Genomic DNA, 19,335 nt, shown 5'->3' with positions numbered 1-19,335 from the left:
ATCATTTGTCGTTCTTGTTTAGAGATCCAGTAGAAGTTTAACTTGATGTCACTTTGCACTACAGGATGAATCGAGAGTCAGTGCTGTGTTTCGTAATTACGCATTTCTTCAATGTAAAATTATTACTGGATGCTAGTTGATCACCAATACGAGAGGGAAGGGAAGCTTCCTGTCCAACCACAGGTCAGCATCTGCTTTACTTAAAAATGGAAAAGGGACAGTCTGTTTATTTTTTTTTTGCACTCTGGTATGCCACTAACAAAAAACTTCAGATCTACTAACACGGAAAAGAAACAATCATTTATATCCTGTGTATCCAACACAGGCTTATAGTGCATGAATATGCGATACTGCAAATGTCTGACATCACTGTTATGATACCTGCCATACTATTCACTAATGTCAGTTATCGCTTCATGTGAAAATGAGCTTTGTTGTCTTGTATTGTAACTGTGAATGCTCCCTGAGTATTATTTCTCGTGAATCCAAAACTGCTGTGGTATTACTGAGGATCTATTTATTGTGTTGTTATTGCAACCACATTTAAACCTAAATAAATATTAAATATATCTGGGTTGTGTTGTTTGTCAATATTTTTTCATTTCCACATTCATTTTTCAGTTTAAGCCCTTCGTTGGGATTTAATGTCCAGATTATAATTATATAATTGCTTTTATTGAACATCACCACTGGCCTGATTGTTTCTTGTTATTATTGTAGGACTCGTAAAAGAAGGCTGTAATTTACAATTTACGGTAAGACACCTTGACGTAATAGAAGGAACAAGAACTAGAGGTAAAAAGAAAAAAAAACAGGTGGAGTTACACCTCTGTTCATTTTCGGTGCAGCTAGTCTTCACAAAAGATGAACAAAGAGGTGTCACTCCACCTCTGTTTTTAGGCACCACAGTTTAATTCGTTAGACCTTAAATGTACGTCCATATATTGAACTTAATTGTACGGAAATTTGTGTGGGCCGAGCCTTTAAACCATTTAGCTTCTTTTTGAATGTTTTAACAATTTTCCAGGCATGCCGTCATCGCCTTACATGTCAATATATCCTGATTCTTACATTTATTTTATGTTTATTTCATTACAACAGCAAGTCTTCCTCTATAATATAATTTAAACATTGTATATTTATGTCTGAAAGGCCAGTTAAAGATGCCAATTGTGTGCCTGCCTACAGTGTTTGTTGTGAGGATTTAGGGGAAAAAAAAGATTGAGTAATAAGCTCTCGTCGTAAACATAGACGATCTTCGCCACGCGTACCGCCTATCAGAGATACCAAAGCCGGTCTACGGAGATACGTTTACCAGCAGCGAGTTGAGGAGGAAACAGCTGAGACGTTTCAAGAAATTAAAGGAAATATTATGGGAAATATGGCGAAAAACAAATCAGAAACTTGTATTTTCTGCTTGATAGCCAACGACCAAGACAAAGAAACTGAAGTCATTAAAAAGGTAAGCTCCTTTTAAACAACGTTGCCCAACTGAATTGAAGCTCTCCTAGCATACATTATAATCTTATTCCATCTTCATGGGTTAGCCATATATGGAGGTCGTGTTATACCTCTTATTGAATACAATCAAACAATAAAATAGTAACGTATAACATAGCAGGGAGAGCATTCAAGTTTGACAAAAGGTTTAATATCTTGATTTTACTGTAGCTTTTAGGCACATTTCGTGAAGTGGATTTTTTTTTTTATTGGCCACAAAGTTATGTAGCCTACAAAATGTATTTTTGTGTTTTATATATTTCGTTAAATACATCAAGATAAATATGTGATAATCAATTATGGACTTTTACAGTAGACTACAAATCAAGGTGTGATCTATGTGGCCCAAAGCTAGATAAACTTGTCAATGTTCCTTAACAATCCTAAAATGTAAATGATGAGACTAGGTGTGCTACATTCTTCCTCCTAGGGGCAGTTGTGTTCCCACACAGTAAGAGGAAATGCCTTTATGTACAACACATGGGCAGCACACCCACTATTTCCTACTCCACACAACTGTTACAGATTGAATAGCCTACACATGAGTTATAGCAATACTGCCTTCACTGGCCTAAAGGTCAACATGTGTGAGTTTGATCTCTATATTTCCATCCCCTCCAACAGAACAAGGAGCTGGTGTGTTTTAGAGACATTGACCCTGCTGCTCCTCACCATTACCTGGTTGTACCCATACAGCACATACACAGCTGCCTCTCACTGCGCAGAGGACACATCGGCCTCGGTCAGTTACAGTGGAGAACTACAAACTAGTATAAGTACTACAAATACCACGGAACCACTTACTGAGCTGCTAACGGCTGCTGTTGCTACTTACAGTACTAACTGCTTACAGTTCCTACAACTACTGCTACTAATACTCTTATTACTACTACTACTAATAGCCTACTACTACTTGGGCCTTTATAACTACCTACAGTAGGATATTATAACTAGAGCTAGCACTGCTGCTGAAACTACTACAACATGGCTACTACTGCTACTGCTACAAACTAATACACATCTACATATAAACACTCCTATTAGTTTTCCTTCTTTAGATGCTTCAGTTTAATAAGGTGATTTGTAAGCTACCTCGTGCTGTCAATAACTTTTATTCAGCCAGATCTTTACAAAGAAATAACTTAATCTTCTTGTATCCAACAGTTAAAAGGATGGCTGAAATGGGGAAAACTGTACTCCACGACCAAGGGGTCACTGATATGAAGGACATAAGGTAGATTAGGGCAGGTAGTGTGTGTGTGTGTGTGTGTGTGTGTGTGTGTGTGTGTGTGTGTGTGTGTGTGTGTGTGTGTGTGTGTGTGTGTGTGTGTGTGTGTTTCTTGATCTTGAATTTATTGTGTAAGAATTTGTCCCATCTAGCGGTGAAATTGTATATGACAACCAACTGAATATTACTTCACAACTTCTACTTTCTACTTCGTTGCTAGGCAACTGAACCACTTTGGACAGCTTGATCCTGTGTCATACATCACAACTTCCTCTTGCTCCAACATGTTTTCATCAGACAAAGATTCTCCTGTGAAACAGTACACCTTATCTACTTCAGTTTTATGACACACAGGGTCAAGAGGCCACTAACTAAGACACTTCTGAGTAAAAGACACATCTAAATGGTATAATATTCCTTCAGTAGACAATCCTTGTTCATCAGTGACGCGAGGAAAAGTATCCTAGACGTTGTTCTAGCATTATGCACAACCATGCTATAGTTAGCCAAGCAACTATAAAACTTAGAATTTACACAAATAGGCAGAATTACCTTTTGAGAAGAAAGCAGGCAACTTCGGCGTCCCTTTCTACTATCTTTGCTCCTCATGAGCTCTTTCCATCTTGGAAACGCCACGATTCCGTTACATGTCCTCAAGAATAGGCGTGATCCTCCATCATCAACAGGCTTTCAAATCTGCCGGCAGTGAGTCGCGAGTTATCTTCTCCCCCTCCCTGGCATTCGTCACAGTCAGTGCCACTGAGTGTAAAATCGTGAAAGACGGAGGTATGTCCCTCTTTGGCTAATGTATTTTAAAGATGGAGGCGCAACATGGCGACTCGCTCGTATGTATTCTGAATGATTCTGAATGGCAGATTCTACACGTACGAGAATACTTTGATTAGTTGGTGGAAGTAATTACACATGAATGAGCACATATTTGTTTTTTTTGCTAAGAATCAGCTCAAAAAATTACACAGTGGAGCTTTAATGAACACAAAGTTTAAAGCAATAGTTCAACATTTTGGAAAATGATTCGGGTGGAGAGTTAGATGAGAAGATCAATATAGTGATTTCAGTCTTCTTATCGCCACCAGAAAGCGAATAAGCGTACTTCCTAAATTGTCGAACTTTTGCATTAAAGTAATGGAAAAAGTTTGACATGTGTATGATGCAACTTTAAGCTAAAAACTAACCGAAAGTGAGAATGCACACTTAAAAAATCCAAGGTTGTTATTTGCTGAAGTGTTTCATTCCTCTATTGAATTTTCTAAAACTGTACTTTGACCTGTTTGTCAGTGTGCTGCTGATCATTTCATTGATGTGTTTTCCTCCGCAGGCTTGGGTTCCACCAACCTCCCTTCACTTCAGTGGATCACCTCCACCTGCACGTGCTCGCCCCCTCCAGCCAAATCTCCAAGCACATGCAGTATAAGTTCATTCCAAGGACCTCCAGGTTTGTTACTGTGAGTGTCCTTTTTCTGATTTATTCTCTTCTACTAAGAATATTACAGTCATCGCAGTGTTATCCAATGGCCGTTTTCTGTAGAGATCCAGAAATGTGCACTTAGGGGTGACCTCTTCTCACCCAGTAAGTTGTCTTTCTAGTTAACATCAGATGTAAATGTAGATGCTGAAAAACAGCATATGGTGACTTTCTCCTTTTATCGGGACAATTTGTTTGCCCTTTCTCTTTACAGGAAGAATGTCTCCAGAAGCATCTAAAGGATAATGCTCCACCAGTCCTCTCAGAGGAGTCTTTGAACCAGAATGAGCCACATGGAAAGGATGCTTTGTGTTTCCCATGTTGGAACACTACAGCAATGGCAACATTATAAACTGTCAAGAACCTTATCTGGAAACTGAGACAGGACAGTAAATGAGATAACCAAGCAGTACTGAACTACACTAATTGCCTCTGAAAATTGCTTCCCGGGAACTGAATTGATAAATCAATTAATTTTGAAAGGAAAGCCATAGCATTGAGATGTCACTGTGGACTGTCTGAATGTTCAGCAAACAGTTCACACTTATAAACAGGTGCATGTACTGTTTGTTGTAGGCTTTGTGTGTATGAATGTATGCTCATTGACAAAGTGTGAAATGAATTCTACTTTTATGGTTAGTGATATAAGAAAACAATGGATTGAGTCAATCGAACACCATGGATCCGTGTATAAGGGTTTGTTGAGATATTTCTTTAAATTAAATTGTTTTTTAAAGAGTTTCTGGTTATTGTTAGAAAAGACATCCTGGAAGGTGTCCACTCTCTTTCTGAGAAGTTAGAAAAAAGTAACGTTTCTGTAGGCTACTTAAATCCAAATGTACTTAAATCCAAATGTACTAAGTATTTCCATTTTACGTTACTTTTTACTTCTACTCCAGATTTGGTTGATAAATTAATGACAAATTATCAATAAATAAATTATGATAAAGTATATTAGTATAGCACAGCTGTAAATGTACTTTTTTTCTGATAAAAATGTCTTAACTGTATTGTTTGCTGGCACTGATATCACTTTCCCATGTATTTAACTCTTCTCTATGAATATTATGCAAGAGTTAAACTTCCATTATGCGCGTGTGTGTGTGTGTGTGTGTGTGTGTGTGTGTGTGTGTGTGTGTGTTTTTATTTCATGACAACATATTCCCCAATGGCCCTTTTATTGCATAATACCCATTTTCACCACAAAGTCATTATATGTCAATCAATTATGCTGCCTGCAAAGCAACAACCAAGTTGAAGAAAAATATTGGATTATTCAACACATGGTTAATGGTTAAAGGATATATGACACCATTCACAGTCCTCCAAAAACACAGTCCATGTCGTTGAACACAATTACAGATTTCTCTTGGTTTGAACATTGTTGGAAACATTTGGGATAATGTAAGTACACAACTCACCAAAATATACAATAAAGGTATAGTTGTTTTTAGACAATTTATTGCAGATATGCTACATAGCCTATTAGGCCTATAGCTTTACAGTTTTTTTTTTCTTCGATTGCTTAAGCACTATTTTGAAAAACTATTTTTGAAAACACACAATTAGCACAACCACACACACAATTAGCAGAACATCTCAGAACCTTTGCAAAATAAAACACTAACTATACACTAATTCATAAAAAAACATTTTGTTACCATATAAAACACACACGTTTCATATGACTTAGTTCAGTCTGAACCAGATACACACTGCTGTTGCTAACCTAAAACACTTTTAGCAATTCTACTTCTCAGTGATTAGAGTACTACTGTAAATGAAGTACACAGAGAAAGTGCAATTACACAATACGTTCACCAAACACTACACAAGACCAATGCTGCAGACTGTGGAACATATATTTATTTTTCTTCATATACCTACCCAAATCAGTCAACATGGAGAATCCCAACAAAGCATGTCCCAGTTTTCATACTACTACAGTAGTGTGCAAAACACTGTTAGCTCAGCAAACAACAGATAAACATAAAATACTGTATCCAGTATATTACAATTACAGTAAAAATATATATATATACTAAGATCTAAAAAAAACTGAAAATACAGTAAAAAAAAATAAAAAAAGATACTAGACTTTTTATAGTGCCTAAACCTGATTGGTGTGTCTACAATTAAGACATCGTGTTCCTGATGGCTGTTTCACAGATCGGCTCACAGGTGTGGTCATTTGACAGTCAGTGCTTTAGAACTGTAAGGAAGTGACATCTTGATATACTTCTGTGTCTAATACAAGTGTGTTTAGTGTTTTGCAAATCACTGTGTGCAAAAAGTGTGAGGCTGACATTGTGCTGATAGTCGTGCACATCTGGGCCAATGGTTTGCTCCTTGAGAGTAAGGTTTTGATAATTGGGTAATACTTTTTATTTCAGTGTGTAGGCAATTGACTGTAAGTAGTTTGACGTAAGAATTTACGCGGTTCCCGTGAACGCAGCAGTGGACCGACTCGATCAGCTAGTTGTCCTGGCTCCTGATCGCAGACACGCACACACTTTATTGGTATTCTGACTCAACCAGTGATGAGCTCACTAACGAGACTTCTCACCTACACAAATGGGGAGTCAGGGCGCTTCTGGGAGCGAAGACTGTCCTTTCTGCCAAATAGCGAACAACCAGACTGACGCAGAAATCCTGCTAAGTGTAAGAATCGACTGTTCATTAATTAATTCATGTTTATAAGTTCTACAACTCTCTCTCTCTCTCTCTCTCTCTCTCTCTCTCTCTCTCTCTCTCTCTCTCTCTCTCTCTCTCTGTCTGTCTGCCTCTCTCTGTCTCTCTGTACAGGACCATGAGCTTCTTTGTTTTCGTGACATAAAACCTAGCGCCACACATCATTACCTTGTTGTTCCCAGGACGCATATCAACAACTGCAAAACTCTCCAGGGGGACGACATACCTCTAGGTGAGCGAAGGCATGACCCGCCCTACTCTGCCTCCGATTGGCTACCCTGATACCCCAACTAACCAATCTCACCGCTAGTAGCCAGTAGCTCATAACGCTATATCGACCGTTTGTCAGCAAGCAGGCAAGCAATGTCTCTTTCTCTATCACTCTGGCAATTGGCTATTGGTAGAAGTTCAATAGAGACAAATAATTGAGCAGTCTTTGATTTGATTGTTAGGTTACAGGAAAATCCAAGTGAGCTTTAATTACTGGTTAATATATGTCAATGAAGCCAGAATGTGTCCTTATTTTTGGTGTGATAATGGAAACATAAAGCCAAAATCATTGTCTCTGAAGAGGTCATGGCTGCACTCTAATCATATATCCCAGTGACATCAGAAAGCATCCTCTCTGATTGTGTCCTGGGGAACAGGAATAACCTGAACTCTTACGGTATGCCCTCTTCTTCTCTTTAAACACAGATATAAACTTTGAAAACCCACTGAAAATGTGAATGATTATCCACTTATTATTTTACTCCATATCATTTAATGCTTGGTGAAAACCAAAAGGCGTACCTGAGTCAGCCTTTTATGGATATACATGAGTGAGATGAGTAATAATTTTACACAGCAAATATACCCCTATATGTAGGCCTACTCTTGTTTTTTAGGCTGTATGGCGGCACCATATTGATGTGATTTGTTTGTTGATAGGGGAGCGGATGGAAAAAATGGGAAGGAGTATACTAGAGAAGAATAAAGTCAGCAACCTGAATGACGTCAGGTAAATCAGTCTCCTGATATTACCAGAGTTGTGACTTGTAATCAACTTTTTAATTATTTTCTGTGTTACTTTTGCTTCACAGAAATAATTAAGCTTTTAATCATTTCTATGGAAACCTTTGCCGATGTGTGCACCCAAAATAATTGTAGACTCTTTTTTTTGTGACTTTTTTAATAATATTAATAAACTTTATTTATATGGTTCTTTTCTTAACAAGGTTGCAAAGCGCTTTACAGGAAGAAAAAAAACAGCAGATGAAAACTAAAAAACAAAACAACAAGAACACAGAGACCATGAAATGTAGAATGGCAAAAGTGGAATGACAAAACCAAACTAAATCTTCATGAACGCTTTCATATGAAAGAAAGTTTTAGCAGTATACCATGATTGTCTTATTTATTAAACCAACATATAGTGGCTGGGTTGGTTCAGTGGGTAGAGCAGGTGCACATATACTGAGAGGTTTATGCCTCGACTCAGAGGTCCAGGGTTTGAATCCGACCTGTGACGATTTCCTTTATGTCTTCCCCCTTTTTCACCTAGCTGTCCTGTCAAATTTAAAGGCGGAAAAGCCCCTAAAAAATAATCTTTAAAGAAAACAACAACATATAATTCAATTCATAAAATGAAAATTTTGGTGAATTTTGCAATTGTAAAAAGGTTTAGTAAAAATACTAAAATGTCATTGTTGTCTTAAGATAATGAACATAATTAAACTTTAATTGTTAAATGGACGTTTCTTGTTTTGCTCTGTTGCAGGTCGACAACGTTCTTTCTCAGTTGAAGACTCGCGGCGAAGTCAAATGAAGAGATACAAGAGTCTGAAGGTGCAACGGTCTTCTTTTATGTTGACAGGTTATTTATTTTCATCCCGCTTCACTGAGTGCAATTTTAAATCAGTTCTCTATCGGACTTGACATTTTTTTGTGACAATGAGTTATGATGTATTATTCCTCCATGCTGTTCGGTGGTTCAGCTGTGGAGAAAAGTGGAATAAAATGGCTCTTTTTCTTTTAAGGTGGAAGCTGTAAAAGTTCAACCTTTCCACAAATATATGTTTTTAATAATTCATCCTAGTCCTATCAAATGTCATGTTGTGCAATGAGGAGAGAATTACTGCTTTTTGGATATATTAAGACTCCCTCAGCTTATCCCCTGATTTGGAGGACTGAGCTCCTTCTGGACTGCTGCAGTCGACACCAGCTGCCCCCCCCCCCCACACACACACACAGCTTTTTTTTCTCCTCTCTATCTGTGTGTATGGGTATGTGTTGTCTGTCCCCATTTGGGACCTGTAATGGGTTGGATGGGTGGGGATTTGAGGGGAAGTGACTTATCGGTTCCTCTGTGCTGTGTTTAACTTGTTTGTTATGTTGTGTTAAAATTAATGTTATTATTAATGTTAAAATAAAAAAAGTTCAAACCTTAAAAAGATACAGTATATCTTGATATAGTATGAAAATATAATATATAATCATTTAATTGTACCTTTTTACCATATTAAGTCAGTATTTTTTGGAAATACAATCGTTTTTGTTAGTATTTTACTGTCTGGAGGATCAATCGAAAACAGCTGCTTACCTTTGATATCTCTGTGTCATAATAACCTGATGCACTGGGGTACAATCTGTTTTTTAACATTGTATTAATAAAAGATTTTGAGGAGCTCCAAATAATGGGACCATCTTTGACACAGTCTTAAAGGTTGCATTAATATTAATAACTTTAATAATCACAGGGGACAATGGCACCTAATGTACATCTTTGTTATTCTGCCAGCACCTAATATCTGGACAACACTGTTTGGAGGAAAAACACAGAATTCATTATGAGAACACACACAAAAAAAACAAAAAGAAATTTTGTTGGCAGGTTTTTGTTTTGTCTTCAATTTGTACTCTTCAAAAACAAAGTAATCAATTAACGTTGACTCAAGATGCATTACTGGTTTTCATAACAATGTCAGTTCTTTCTGTGAGCCACTTGATGTCACTAGTGTAGTCAATGTTTTTTGTTCTATGGCGGTGCATGATGAACCAATTGGCTTAATAAGCTGACTCTCAAACCTTTTTTATTACTTATTTAAAAATAATAAAGCAGGAAACATTAAAAAAAAAAATTCTCTGTCTCATTTCAGCCTGACATTATCCTGCTGTATACTCATGTTCAGTATCTTCATACAGATATATACTTGTGTATTGACCCTAAAAGGTTCTGTAAAGAATCATTGTATTATTCAGTTGTCATTATGTTTCAGTAGTGAGATTGAAAGAGGAAAACTATTCAAAGCATTGTGTCATCATGAATTTGCCAAAATTATGAAGAAGGTGTCCAAAACTATAACATCTGTCATCAACAGCACACATCAGTCTGGAAGAAGCTGTCACACAGCATTCAGAGCAAATGACGTCATCTCTCAGACCAAGTGCCTTTTTTTAAATCTTACTCTAAATCTACGACAACAGCACAACCTGTTGGCATGTTATCACCCTAACATCCTGAAAGCTCTGCAATTACTTCTCCTGTATTAACAGGTGGTCCGACTTGAGCCACATATTTCTTATATTTTTTCCTCTGCAAATTGAGCTTATTGAAACCTTGAAAATCAGAACTCAAGGGGGTTTTTGAATAATCCATTTGACCACATGCACTTGAGCCAAACTTCCTGCACTTTATCTGTGAATTACATGGGTGCTAGTTATAAATATAAGGTAATATTAGGTAGAACAGCCCTCCATTGATCCACTTTGTCACAAGAGGTCTGAGAAACAATATCGAATTGACAGGTTGTCCCACTAACCACTGCTGACAAAAGGAAAATATATATAGGAATATGCACTATTAAGCACTGAATAGCACTCGGGCCCTCAGGTAGGCTATAATAAAACATGGACCATTACATCAAGGCCCTTATGTCTTATGTGCTGTTGTGCTTTGGTGGTGCATATTCATAAACAAAATTCACAAACAAAACAGTCAATCCTGATTCCTGAAAGCTGACAAACTATCCTGGCTGGTGACGTTATATTCTTGACATTCTACGTTGATGTGACGCTCTCGCTGCTGCGGTGTAGTCCCGCCCCTCCTACCGTCAACAACTGGATTCCAGCTATTTGTATTTTCGTCAACTAGCACTACTAGCCTGCTAATGATTCATTGCGTTCGTAAAAAAAACGAGTTAGCCAATCTGGATGGACATTTATTCGTTTTTGTTTTCTTGAAACACAATACATCGACAGCTCGTGCCGATGTGCAGTCAATGTAAGCTGAAGGACCGACGAGAGCGGAGAGATCGCCTTGCACACCGTCCTTTAGCTGCCTCTGAAACCAGCTAACGTTAACACCGTAGTACAGATCTCGTTAGCTGGCTGGCTGACAGCTGGTTCGGTTAGCTACGTGCCTTCAACAGTATCGTTGCTAATGTTTAGTCTCTGAAACAATGAATTGTCTCTGACATTGGTGAGTGTATTTAATGTGTTACGACTTAGCTAGTAATATCAAGTTATTGCATGTAATTTGTTTTGAGTCGCTTCAGCGTTGCTTTGCGAGCTAACTTAACTGCCTGGCTAACCATCGGCTTGTTTGTAGCAGCAGCTGCACAGAACCACGCCTGGGCCATTTAAATGAACGCTTGGGGCTAATAACCGGTGTTATTTTACCTTACAATGTTTATGTTTTATGGAACTGAAAATAATTCCCATGTTTTGTTTACAGAGAGGACTGAGGCCCATTTGGTTGTCACATTGGAGTAACCGGAGACCAGAACTAGCAACGGTGGGTCTTGGTTGACTCTACGGTGGTGCCATTGAACATAAGTGGGTGAGCGGTTAGTCCACTTGCCGATGCACCCCTGGTTTTGACCTGTCAGAGCTGCCAATATGATGCCGGTAAGTGCACACAAGCCCTGCTCTCCTGGGATGAAACAATTATTTTACTCTCCCGTTTTCACCTAGCTTTTAACATTACATTTGGGGGGGTCACTCGGTCATTCACAATGTGATGGCCATGTGGTTCCTCAGGCTAAAAATATAAAGGTAACAGATTAAGATGAGGAGCACAGTTTGACTCTCTGACCAACAATACACAAGTTCAAGCAAGATTAATATCTGTCCATTTGCCTGTCCCACCATCACTCAGCTAGCCTAGAAATGAGAATCACTTCCTAGAAAGGAAAAGCTTAACTTAATCTACGACAACTTTATCTGTTGTACAGTATCTCTGCAGCTTGATTCTGTAGCTTTTTTTTTTAGCATTTTCATGTTGATGGTTACAATGACAGTAGGAAGGGGAGATGTAAGTATGTCATAACTTGATGTGCAGGGATTGTGGTGTATCTGAAGTCTATTTGCTTTTAGCACAAATAGAATATGTTTTCCAGCAAATATTGCAATATTGAAGTAGAATTACACTCCTGTATATCAGAATAGGATAGGTTAACTTCACATCCTCTACTGTCTCTATGATAATAATGTGTTTGTGTTGAATAATATTGAAACTAAACTATGGCTATATTTAAAGAAGCAGGTACAGTAGGTTATTGTTTAAGACGCTCTGTGTTGCAAAGAATAGAATACCCGAATGGCAACACTATAGGAGTTGTGCTTTGTTGGGACCTCTTTTGTTATCTGTTGTACTGAGAATGCAGTGATGGATTGTGGGAAATGTAATTGCAGCCATTTGGGCCTTCAGGGAGGGGAACACAAACTCAGATGCAGGATAAGTTTACAGTAGGTAGGTTCAGTAAGGTGCCGTCATGAATGGAGGGGATTTTTGGCCAGGTATCTTTCTGAACAAATGTGCGTGGTTTGGAAATAAAGTATCACCTAACCTTTTGCCTTTATCGTCAGCACAACTTTCAGAGAGGCTTGTGAGTTTTCAGGAGTACAGAGAAGTTACTCCATATTCGCTGCTGCCATGGAGTTCTCAGGATTGACTGCAATGATAGCCTCTGTAGACATTTGTAGCCTGTGGCACCAACAGGCTATCAGAGTCAAAGAGCCAGTAGAGCAGAGAGGCAGCTCTGCACTCGGGTCTCGCGTGACTCCGGCAGCCAATGAGACCTTGGCAGATCTAGGTCTGTGTGGCTGCGTCGACTAATGCTCTGTTGTTAAGGGGAACTTTTGAGCTGAGTAGATTGTCAAGTGGCATTAATCTCACATGGTGGAGCTGGCCAGAGCGTGATTTACAGGAAATGTAAACATTGCATCTTATTGTTGTTTTTTACCAAATTTTGGAGGTATGCTGGTTTAAAATGACATCAGCCAAGCCATCACAGCTATATCATAAACACTCGTTATTAAGCAGTAAAATGAGTTTAATGTATGACTATTACTGTTGACCTTTTTCCTCAAACTCACTGTGTGAACGGATGGAAATGGTGACATATTGGTTCATTTAACAACTCCCACCTGTTTAAAACGGCTAGATCTCTTTTCTTATTGGTTGAAGACGTGTATATTATTAATTAGACTTTCCTCCTCTCATGCACATTAGTCAGCTCTCAGTCAAAGGGACACATCCTTTTTTTAAACAGCACCTTAAATCTCGTAGGGGCCTGATATGTTCTCATGCCTCAGTCTAGATTTCTATTTTCTCGTAGCCTTCGAAAAGCAATTACATTTCCTGATACAAATATAAAATATCAAAGGAGTTTGTACTTGATAGCTACTAGACGTACAAGCTCTACTAGACTAGTCTGTAATAGCAAAGCCATTGTAGTTATAACTTGGATTATCTAGCTTAGCTTTTTTTTTAAATATCAATTTGGATCTAGACCATGTTGTGTGCACCAGTGTTCAAATGCCCAGCTAAAAGAAAGATGTTTACATTTTTATATCTTATACATGTATTAGGGCCTATACATAACAGCATTCTTTTTCAGTTTTCTGTCACCCTTGTTTCAGTTTATTACACATTTCCTCATCTTTCCTTCACATAGTTCAGTGCCATTTTAGCCAGATGGGCAGTGTTTCGGCTGCATGAAATGTCGACATTTGTGTCTGACTAGATGGTGAATCAAAATGATGCCTTATACTGATCATAGTGTCACATTTGTTTACCTAGTTGTTCCACACATTTGGGCGTTGGATTAGAATTATTTTAATGATCAATGCATTTTTTTGTCACTGTGTGAATAGATTGTATGGAAGGTTAATACATCCTTGTTTAATTGCAATGTCTTAAATTGGTGGGATTTATGGAAGTTTTTTTTCAGTTAAAGTTTAAGCTCTCAGGAAGCAATATTCTACTCGATCTTTCTTCTTCACTGTGGGTACCTCTTTGGGAGTAAATGAGTGATAGAATTTGTAAGAGGAAATGACAGTTTGAATAATCCTGCTGGAGATCAGGCCAGCCAAGCATCCCTCTCTCCCTCTCAGGAGTTAAATGATAAATGCCCCAATCTCCAGATGATGCCCACTGTAGCATTATGCATCAGGCAAGAAGGATACTGTATGTTTCTAGTCACGTACAGCTAGGCCTGTCTCAATTACTACATCATTGCCTGTATGCGATTATTTGAGCTGACTGCGATCATTTAGCATAATCGCTGGATTGGATTTCACAATCAATGGAATTTAAAGCCAATGTTACAAATGTGGCAGCAAATAAAAAGTAAATTAGTTGTGTTTCCATTAGCTGGGTAAATGAAGTGTCTACCTCAGCAAGGTACCAATGTCAAGAAAAAAAAACAGTCTGATGTCTGGCTGTCTATCTTACTGCTGTTGGGCAGGCTCTTCCGTTTCAGCTCATATCAAACCACATTGGTTGCTTTCCGAAGCAAGATGATGACAGAGAGAGGTGCTGATAACGTCTCTTGATTTCTAGCTGAGAGTCTTCCCTACAGGTGCAGCAGTGTGTTTGCCAGCTCTGGGGAAAGTTAGGCTGGAGTTGTCGCTCCCATCCAGCTTTTCTGGACCGATCATTCAAAAAGGTTTAGATTGAAACATAAGCGTAGTAGCGTGGGGTCCTTAATAAATGCTGCAGTCTTGGGCCGCTTTTTAGTTGCATTAGGTCGACATATTCAACAGTTTTAATACAATCTATTTAAAATATATCTGTGCAGCAGAGCGAGAGGTGATACATTGTTTCAGCAAACTATTTGACGCTCCTTTGCAAACGATAGCATCGTTTCGATGAGCAACTGTTGACATTAACAACATGGATTCAGGTCTAGTTGCAAAGCCAAACACAACAGCACTGTGTGTGGCGTACAATGAACAGAAACCGACGAATAAATCGTTAATCGCAATTATTTGTATGACAATTAATTGTCATCTCAGATTTCATAATCGCGACAACCCTATGTACATCCAACATAAAAGTGTAAGGATAATCCTCTTCTTGCCCCTTCATGATGCCCTGAGCTGCTTGCGAGTCACAGTTGTAGCCAAAATATTCTCATTAGCAGGGAGTTGTTGGTATTGCAGCCACTGGCACAACCCAGGGACAGTTTTCCAATAGAAGGACTTGTCGGCACCCTCCTCCACCATCTCTCTCTCTCTCACTGTTTGTTTCTCTCTAGCTCTCTCTCTCCCCCTCCTTCCCTGAATTACACATACAGCAAGTGTTTTTTTCCTCCCAAGTCTCCTCTGCAGCACTCTTCAAAAGCACGCACTGCTGTCGGTTTCAGTGGTCCCCTCGGGATGGCGTAACAATTAAGTCTCAAGTCCTGCAAGAGCGACAGTGCTATGATGAAGAGGTTTGTGACTATAGTGTTACGCGGCCTTGTTAGCCTCTCCAAGGAAAACCCCATTTGGGCAAAGGAGCACCACCGGCCACCAAAGAAGGAGATCAGGAGGAAACGGCGGGCGGCCAGAAGAGCCAAGACCATGGGCAGACGCAACTTAGTGAGGGCGGTTGGTATTTCTCGAGTGGTCAGTCAGCTGGATCATTGGAGTTTCTATATTCCATGCCATCACTCTCTGAATGTATATTCACATGATGTGGTAGTTTCTATATATGGGAAGGTATATATTGGAATATTTGTGGTTGGCTTTTTGTGACCAATTTAAATTAGACCTAAATGTGTGCCTTAGTTATGTTGGCTGATTGGTTAATTGTGTGTCCAAATTGAAGGTTTGTTTTGGGATGCATCAAGATGTACTGTAGGTCTGTGTTGCCATGGTCACTATTTTTCTTTCCGTACTATGTTGTCTTATTATGCAGCTGGTAACACTCCAATATCCCTGGGGGATTAGCAAAGTAATTATTTATCAGTAAAATGTAGACATACACAACTAGTCTCCAGCTTACTTACGGAACTTTTTTACAGTTTCTCCCCCATTTATTTTTTTTCTTTCTGTTCTTGCAATGCTCTTGCAGATCAGGTCCCAAAATGACATCCATTACTAGTCTATCTGGGTCCTAATAACACTGTAAGGAGCAACATGAAATCATAGATGGATGGTATGGATGGACAGCGTAAGAACAAGTGCCACGGCTTCAGTAGTGTTACATTATACATAGTTTCTGAATTTGCCTAAATCTGAGCTCTTATGCTCATAATCATTGGAGTGAAGTCAAAGAGGCTCTCAAGCACAAGTGATTATATTGTTTCAGTTAGGCTGCTGCAGAAAATGTCAATGAATCAGCTGCATTATTACAAAGGGTGAGTCACTTTGTCTCAGAGAAACTCCCGGAGTAATAATCTATAGCTAGCTCGGTGACTAAACTTAGATGTTTTATGACATACACTGGCAATTATTGTACCCTGAGGCCACACGTACAGTAATTCTTAAACAGTGTGGGGAAGTTACTTTTAAAAAGTTACTTGTTAATCTGTTACTTTACACCGTTTCATGAAAAGTTTTTCTTTTAATAACTTTTCATCTTTAAGGTAAAATTTGAAGTCCATCGCATGAAATCTCTAGAAGGAGTTTGTTAAAGTATAGCACCTTGACTTTAAGGCCTACTTCCTGTTGCCACTAGGGGGCACTATGACTTTGAGCCAATATCGGCCTGTAAATGTCCTCAGGGTTGGACTCTTATGAATCCTGAAAAGTTTCTGGTTTCCTGTTTCGATGGCAAAACGCACAAAATGTCAGCCCCCCCACGGCCATGCCCTATGATGGAAAGTTTTTCTTTTAATAACTTTTCATCTTTAACGTCTTAAGATGGTACAGACCAAATTTGAAGTCGATCGGATGAAATCTCTAGGAGGCGTTAAGGTACGGCATGTGGAAATGGCCAAAATCACACTAATTTCTAACTTTCAATTCAAAATGCAGACTTCCTGTTGGGTTTAGGGTATAGCTCCAATGACGTTTTTTGTTTGTCTTGACATGCTTCATGTGTGTACCAAGTTTCATGAGTCTACGTTAAATGTACTGCAGGGGCTCAATTTCTTTAATTTTGTAGGGGGCGCTAGCGAGCCATTTTTGTGCGCCCAATCCCGAAACCCTTAAAATCTCACATTTTTCACCAGGCCTGATGCGTGTGCAAGGTTTGGTGAGTTTTTGAGTATGATAAGGTCCCCAAAAAGGCGATTCATTGCACAGAAGAAGAAAGAATAATAATAATTCCTTCAGTTTCAATAGGGCCTTCGCCGCTGTCGGCGGTCGGGCCATAATTATACAAAAACTATCTTTGACCATAAAGCCAATCTATGGTTTATCAGTGAAGTGTCTGAACTACACTGCAGACTGGATTCTCTACTCACAGAGTGACGGCTGATTCAGTATGAGCGAGTCCAGCACGGGTTGAATGCACATCGGCAGGTCATTGGCGTTACACGGTGTTAGTGTGTCTGTATCGACTTGTACCGGTCGAGCCGACACAAGTCCACAGTGGTCTGCTGCGTGTAGCCTATGTATGAGCCCATCTCCACCGCATCCATCTGTGAGGTTGTCAGCTTTGTGTCTGTCTGGCTTGCTGTGTTTGTAGGACGGACGATTTAACCGCCAGTCCTCAGCGATGTAGTGACATATGTCACGTACCTCTCAAGGATCACTGTCACGTTGACGGGACACTGCGTCGCTGTAACCTCGATTAAACTTCCACTCATTCGCGTTTTTATAACTTTTAAAGCATTAAATCTTCAAAATATACAGCCATGCGACACACCAATTGAAAGCTTAGCCTCTAATGATTCATTTAAGCCCACATACAAAGCATAAGATGATTTATGGCAGTTACACAACTGTTACAAAGTAACAGAAAATAAAACAATTCAGCCGTAATCTGCGCAGGTGTCGAGAGTGCATCCATACCTGTTTTCGTTGTCCTTTCAGCAACAAAATGGTATTTTGCCCAAAACTTGATTTTCATAAATCCACAAGAGTCCAAGGAAATGTAATATCCAAGCTTTATATTCCAAAACGATCTGTTCGCCTCAGAATGTTGAAGTTTCTGGCCGAATCACAACGGAAAAACGCGAAACAGTTTTCCATTCCCGCACTTGTTATCGCCGCTAGCTTCTCTGCCCAGCTTGCTACATGATCGATGTGGGCGTCATCGTATTCCCTAGCTTCTAAGCTTTCGATTGGTAGCTCATATTAGCCAATCGTTCAGGTTTGCCTCTGATATGGCCAATGGAAGCGGACAAGCCGATGACAACATGTCAGGGACCACGTTGAGACGATCGACATTTTCTCGGACCACTTAGATTTAAATGCTATAAGACCCGTCTATCTTTTTAGCCAATGAGCAGACAATTCGATTGATATGCAATATGGGCATGACATTCATTAACATTAACAACGTTACCATGGGAGTGAACGGAGTTGTCAGAACGCTTAATAAAGTTTGACTTTATCTGACTGTTTTGTTGACATTCCCTTTAGCACAGCTCCATGTAGTGGATGTATAACGCAACCCCAGTCAAACGTTTGACTGCAGTATCTTCTATTCTATGCGCCTTATAATCCGGTGCGCCCTATATATGAAAAAAGTTCTAAAATAGGCCGTTCATTGAAGGTGCGCCTTATAGTGCGGAAAATACAGTAGTAGTGCGTTGCACTACTTTTTACCTAAAAAAGTAGTTACGTTACTGTAACGCATTACTTTCTACACACAACACTGTTCTTAAATCAATTTCATCGCACATTCCATTGGAGCACTTGCAAATTATTTATTTGTTAAATACCTGAATTGCAGCTGTCATCCATCCATCCATCTTTGTCCGCTTATCCGGTGTTGGGTCGCGGGGGGAGCAGCTCCAGCAGGGGACCCCAAACTTCCCTTTCCCGAGCAACATTAACCAGCTCCGACTGGGGGATCCCGAGGCGTTCCCAGGCCAGGTTGGAGATATAATCCCTCCACCTAGTCTGGGTCTTCCCCGAGGCCTCCTCCCAGCTGGACGTGCCTGGAACACCTCCCTAGGGAGGCACCCAGGGGGCATCCTTACCAGATGCCCGAACCACATGAATTGCAGCTGATACATTAAAAATCTTTTGCTCCCAAAGTAAAGTGTATAGTGGGTCTGTTGTAGTC

General features: G+C 39.4%; 3 protein-coding genes across 8 annotated transcripts in view; all 3 read left to right on the top strand.

Moving 5' to 3' along the window:
- Positions 1-1,298: 1,298 nt before the first annotated feature.
- Positions 1,299-5,123, top strand: LOC114573510 (histidine triad nucleotide-binding protein 3). 2 transcript variants are annotated; one of them, XM_028605746.1, is made up of 5 exons: positions 1,299-1,462; positions 2,125-2,242; positions 2,665-2,734; positions 4,068-4,194; positions 4,429-5,123. In XM_028605746.1, exons 1-5 carry the CDS (start codon positions 1,373-1,375, stop codon positions 4,564-4,566), a joined length of 543 nt encoding a protein of 180 aa, XP_028461547.1. In that variant the 5' UTR covers positions 1,299-1,372; the 3' UTR covers positions 4,567-5,123. The 2 variants fall into 2 exon arrangements, with proteins under 2 accessions (XP_028461547.1, XP_028461548.1); XM_028605747.1 differs by having other exon boundaries at positions 4,068-4,184; positions 4,429-4,548.
- Positions 5,124-6,623: 1,500 nt separating this feature from the next.
- Positions 6,624-9,025, top strand: LOC114573748 (histidine triad nucleotide-binding protein 3). Of its 2 annotated transcripts, XM_028606068.1 has the most exons (4): positions 6,624-6,875; positions 7,020-7,137; positions 7,836-7,905; positions 8,665-9,025. In XM_028606068.1, the coding sequence occupies exons 1-4, from the start codon at positions 6,789-6,791 to the stop codon at positions 8,687-8,689; spliced, it is 300 nt and encodes a 99-aa protein (XP_028461869.1). In that variant the 5' UTR covers positions 6,624-6,788; the 3' UTR covers positions 8,690-9,025. The 2 variants fall into 2 exon arrangements, 1 of the variants encoding a protein (XP_028461869.1); XR_003694939.1 differs by lacking the exon at positions 7,836-7,905.
- Positions 9,026-10,979: 1,954 nt separating this feature from the next.
- The window catches only part of ppp1r13bb (protein phosphatase 1, regulatory subunit 13Bb), a 30,169-nt gene continuing 21,813 nt past the window's right edge, over positions 10,980-19,335 (top strand). For all 4 annotated transcript variants that reach the window (XM_028605193.1, XM_028605194.1, XM_028605192.1 and 1 more), the window contains exons 1-2: positions 10,980-11,364; positions 11,620-11,792. In XM_028605193.1, coding sequence (XP_028460994.1) covers positions 11,784-11,792 — 9 coding nt within the window. In that variant the 5' untranslated portion in view covers positions 10,980-11,364; positions 11,620-11,783. The remainder of the gene's footprint in view (positions 11,365-11,619; positions 11,793-19,335) is intronic.

The sequence above is a fragment of the Perca flavescens genome, chromosome 18 (assembly GCF_004354835.1).
Source record: "Perca flavescens isolate YP-PL-M2 chromosome 18, PFLA_1.0, whole genome shotgun sequence".
Taxonomy (NCBI): domain Eukaryota; kingdom Metazoa; phylum Chordata; class Actinopteri; order Perciformes; family Percidae; genus Perca; species Perca flavescens.
Note: the sequence above shows the minus strand (reverse complement) of the source record. Positions and strands in the feature narration are given on the sequence as shown.

Coding starts and splice junctions, on each gene's coding strand:
- LOC114573510 (XM_028605746.1), top strand. CDS start 1,373: ATGGGAAATATGGCGAAAAACAAATCAGAAACTTGTATTTTCTGCTTG. Junction 2,243..2,664: donor CAGAGGACACATCGGCCTCG/GTCAGTTACAGT, acceptor TGTATCCAACAG/TTAAAAGGATGGCTGAAATG. Junction 4,195..4,428: donor GGACCTCCAGGTTTGTTACT/GTGAGTGTCCTT, acceptor TTCTCTTTACAG/GAAGAATGTCTCCAGAAGCA.
- LOC114573748 (XM_028606068.1), top strand. CDS start 6,789: ATGGGGAGTCAGGGCGCTTCTGGGAGCGAAGACTGTCCTTTCTGCCAA. Junction 7,138..7,835: donor GGGGGACGACATACCTCTAG/GTGAGCGAAGGC, acceptor GTTTGTTGATAG/GGGAGCGGATGGAAAAAATG. Junction 7,906..8,664: donor AGCAACCTGAATGACGTCAG/GTAAATCAGTCT, acceptor GCTCTGTTGCAG/GTCGACAACGTTCTTTCTCA.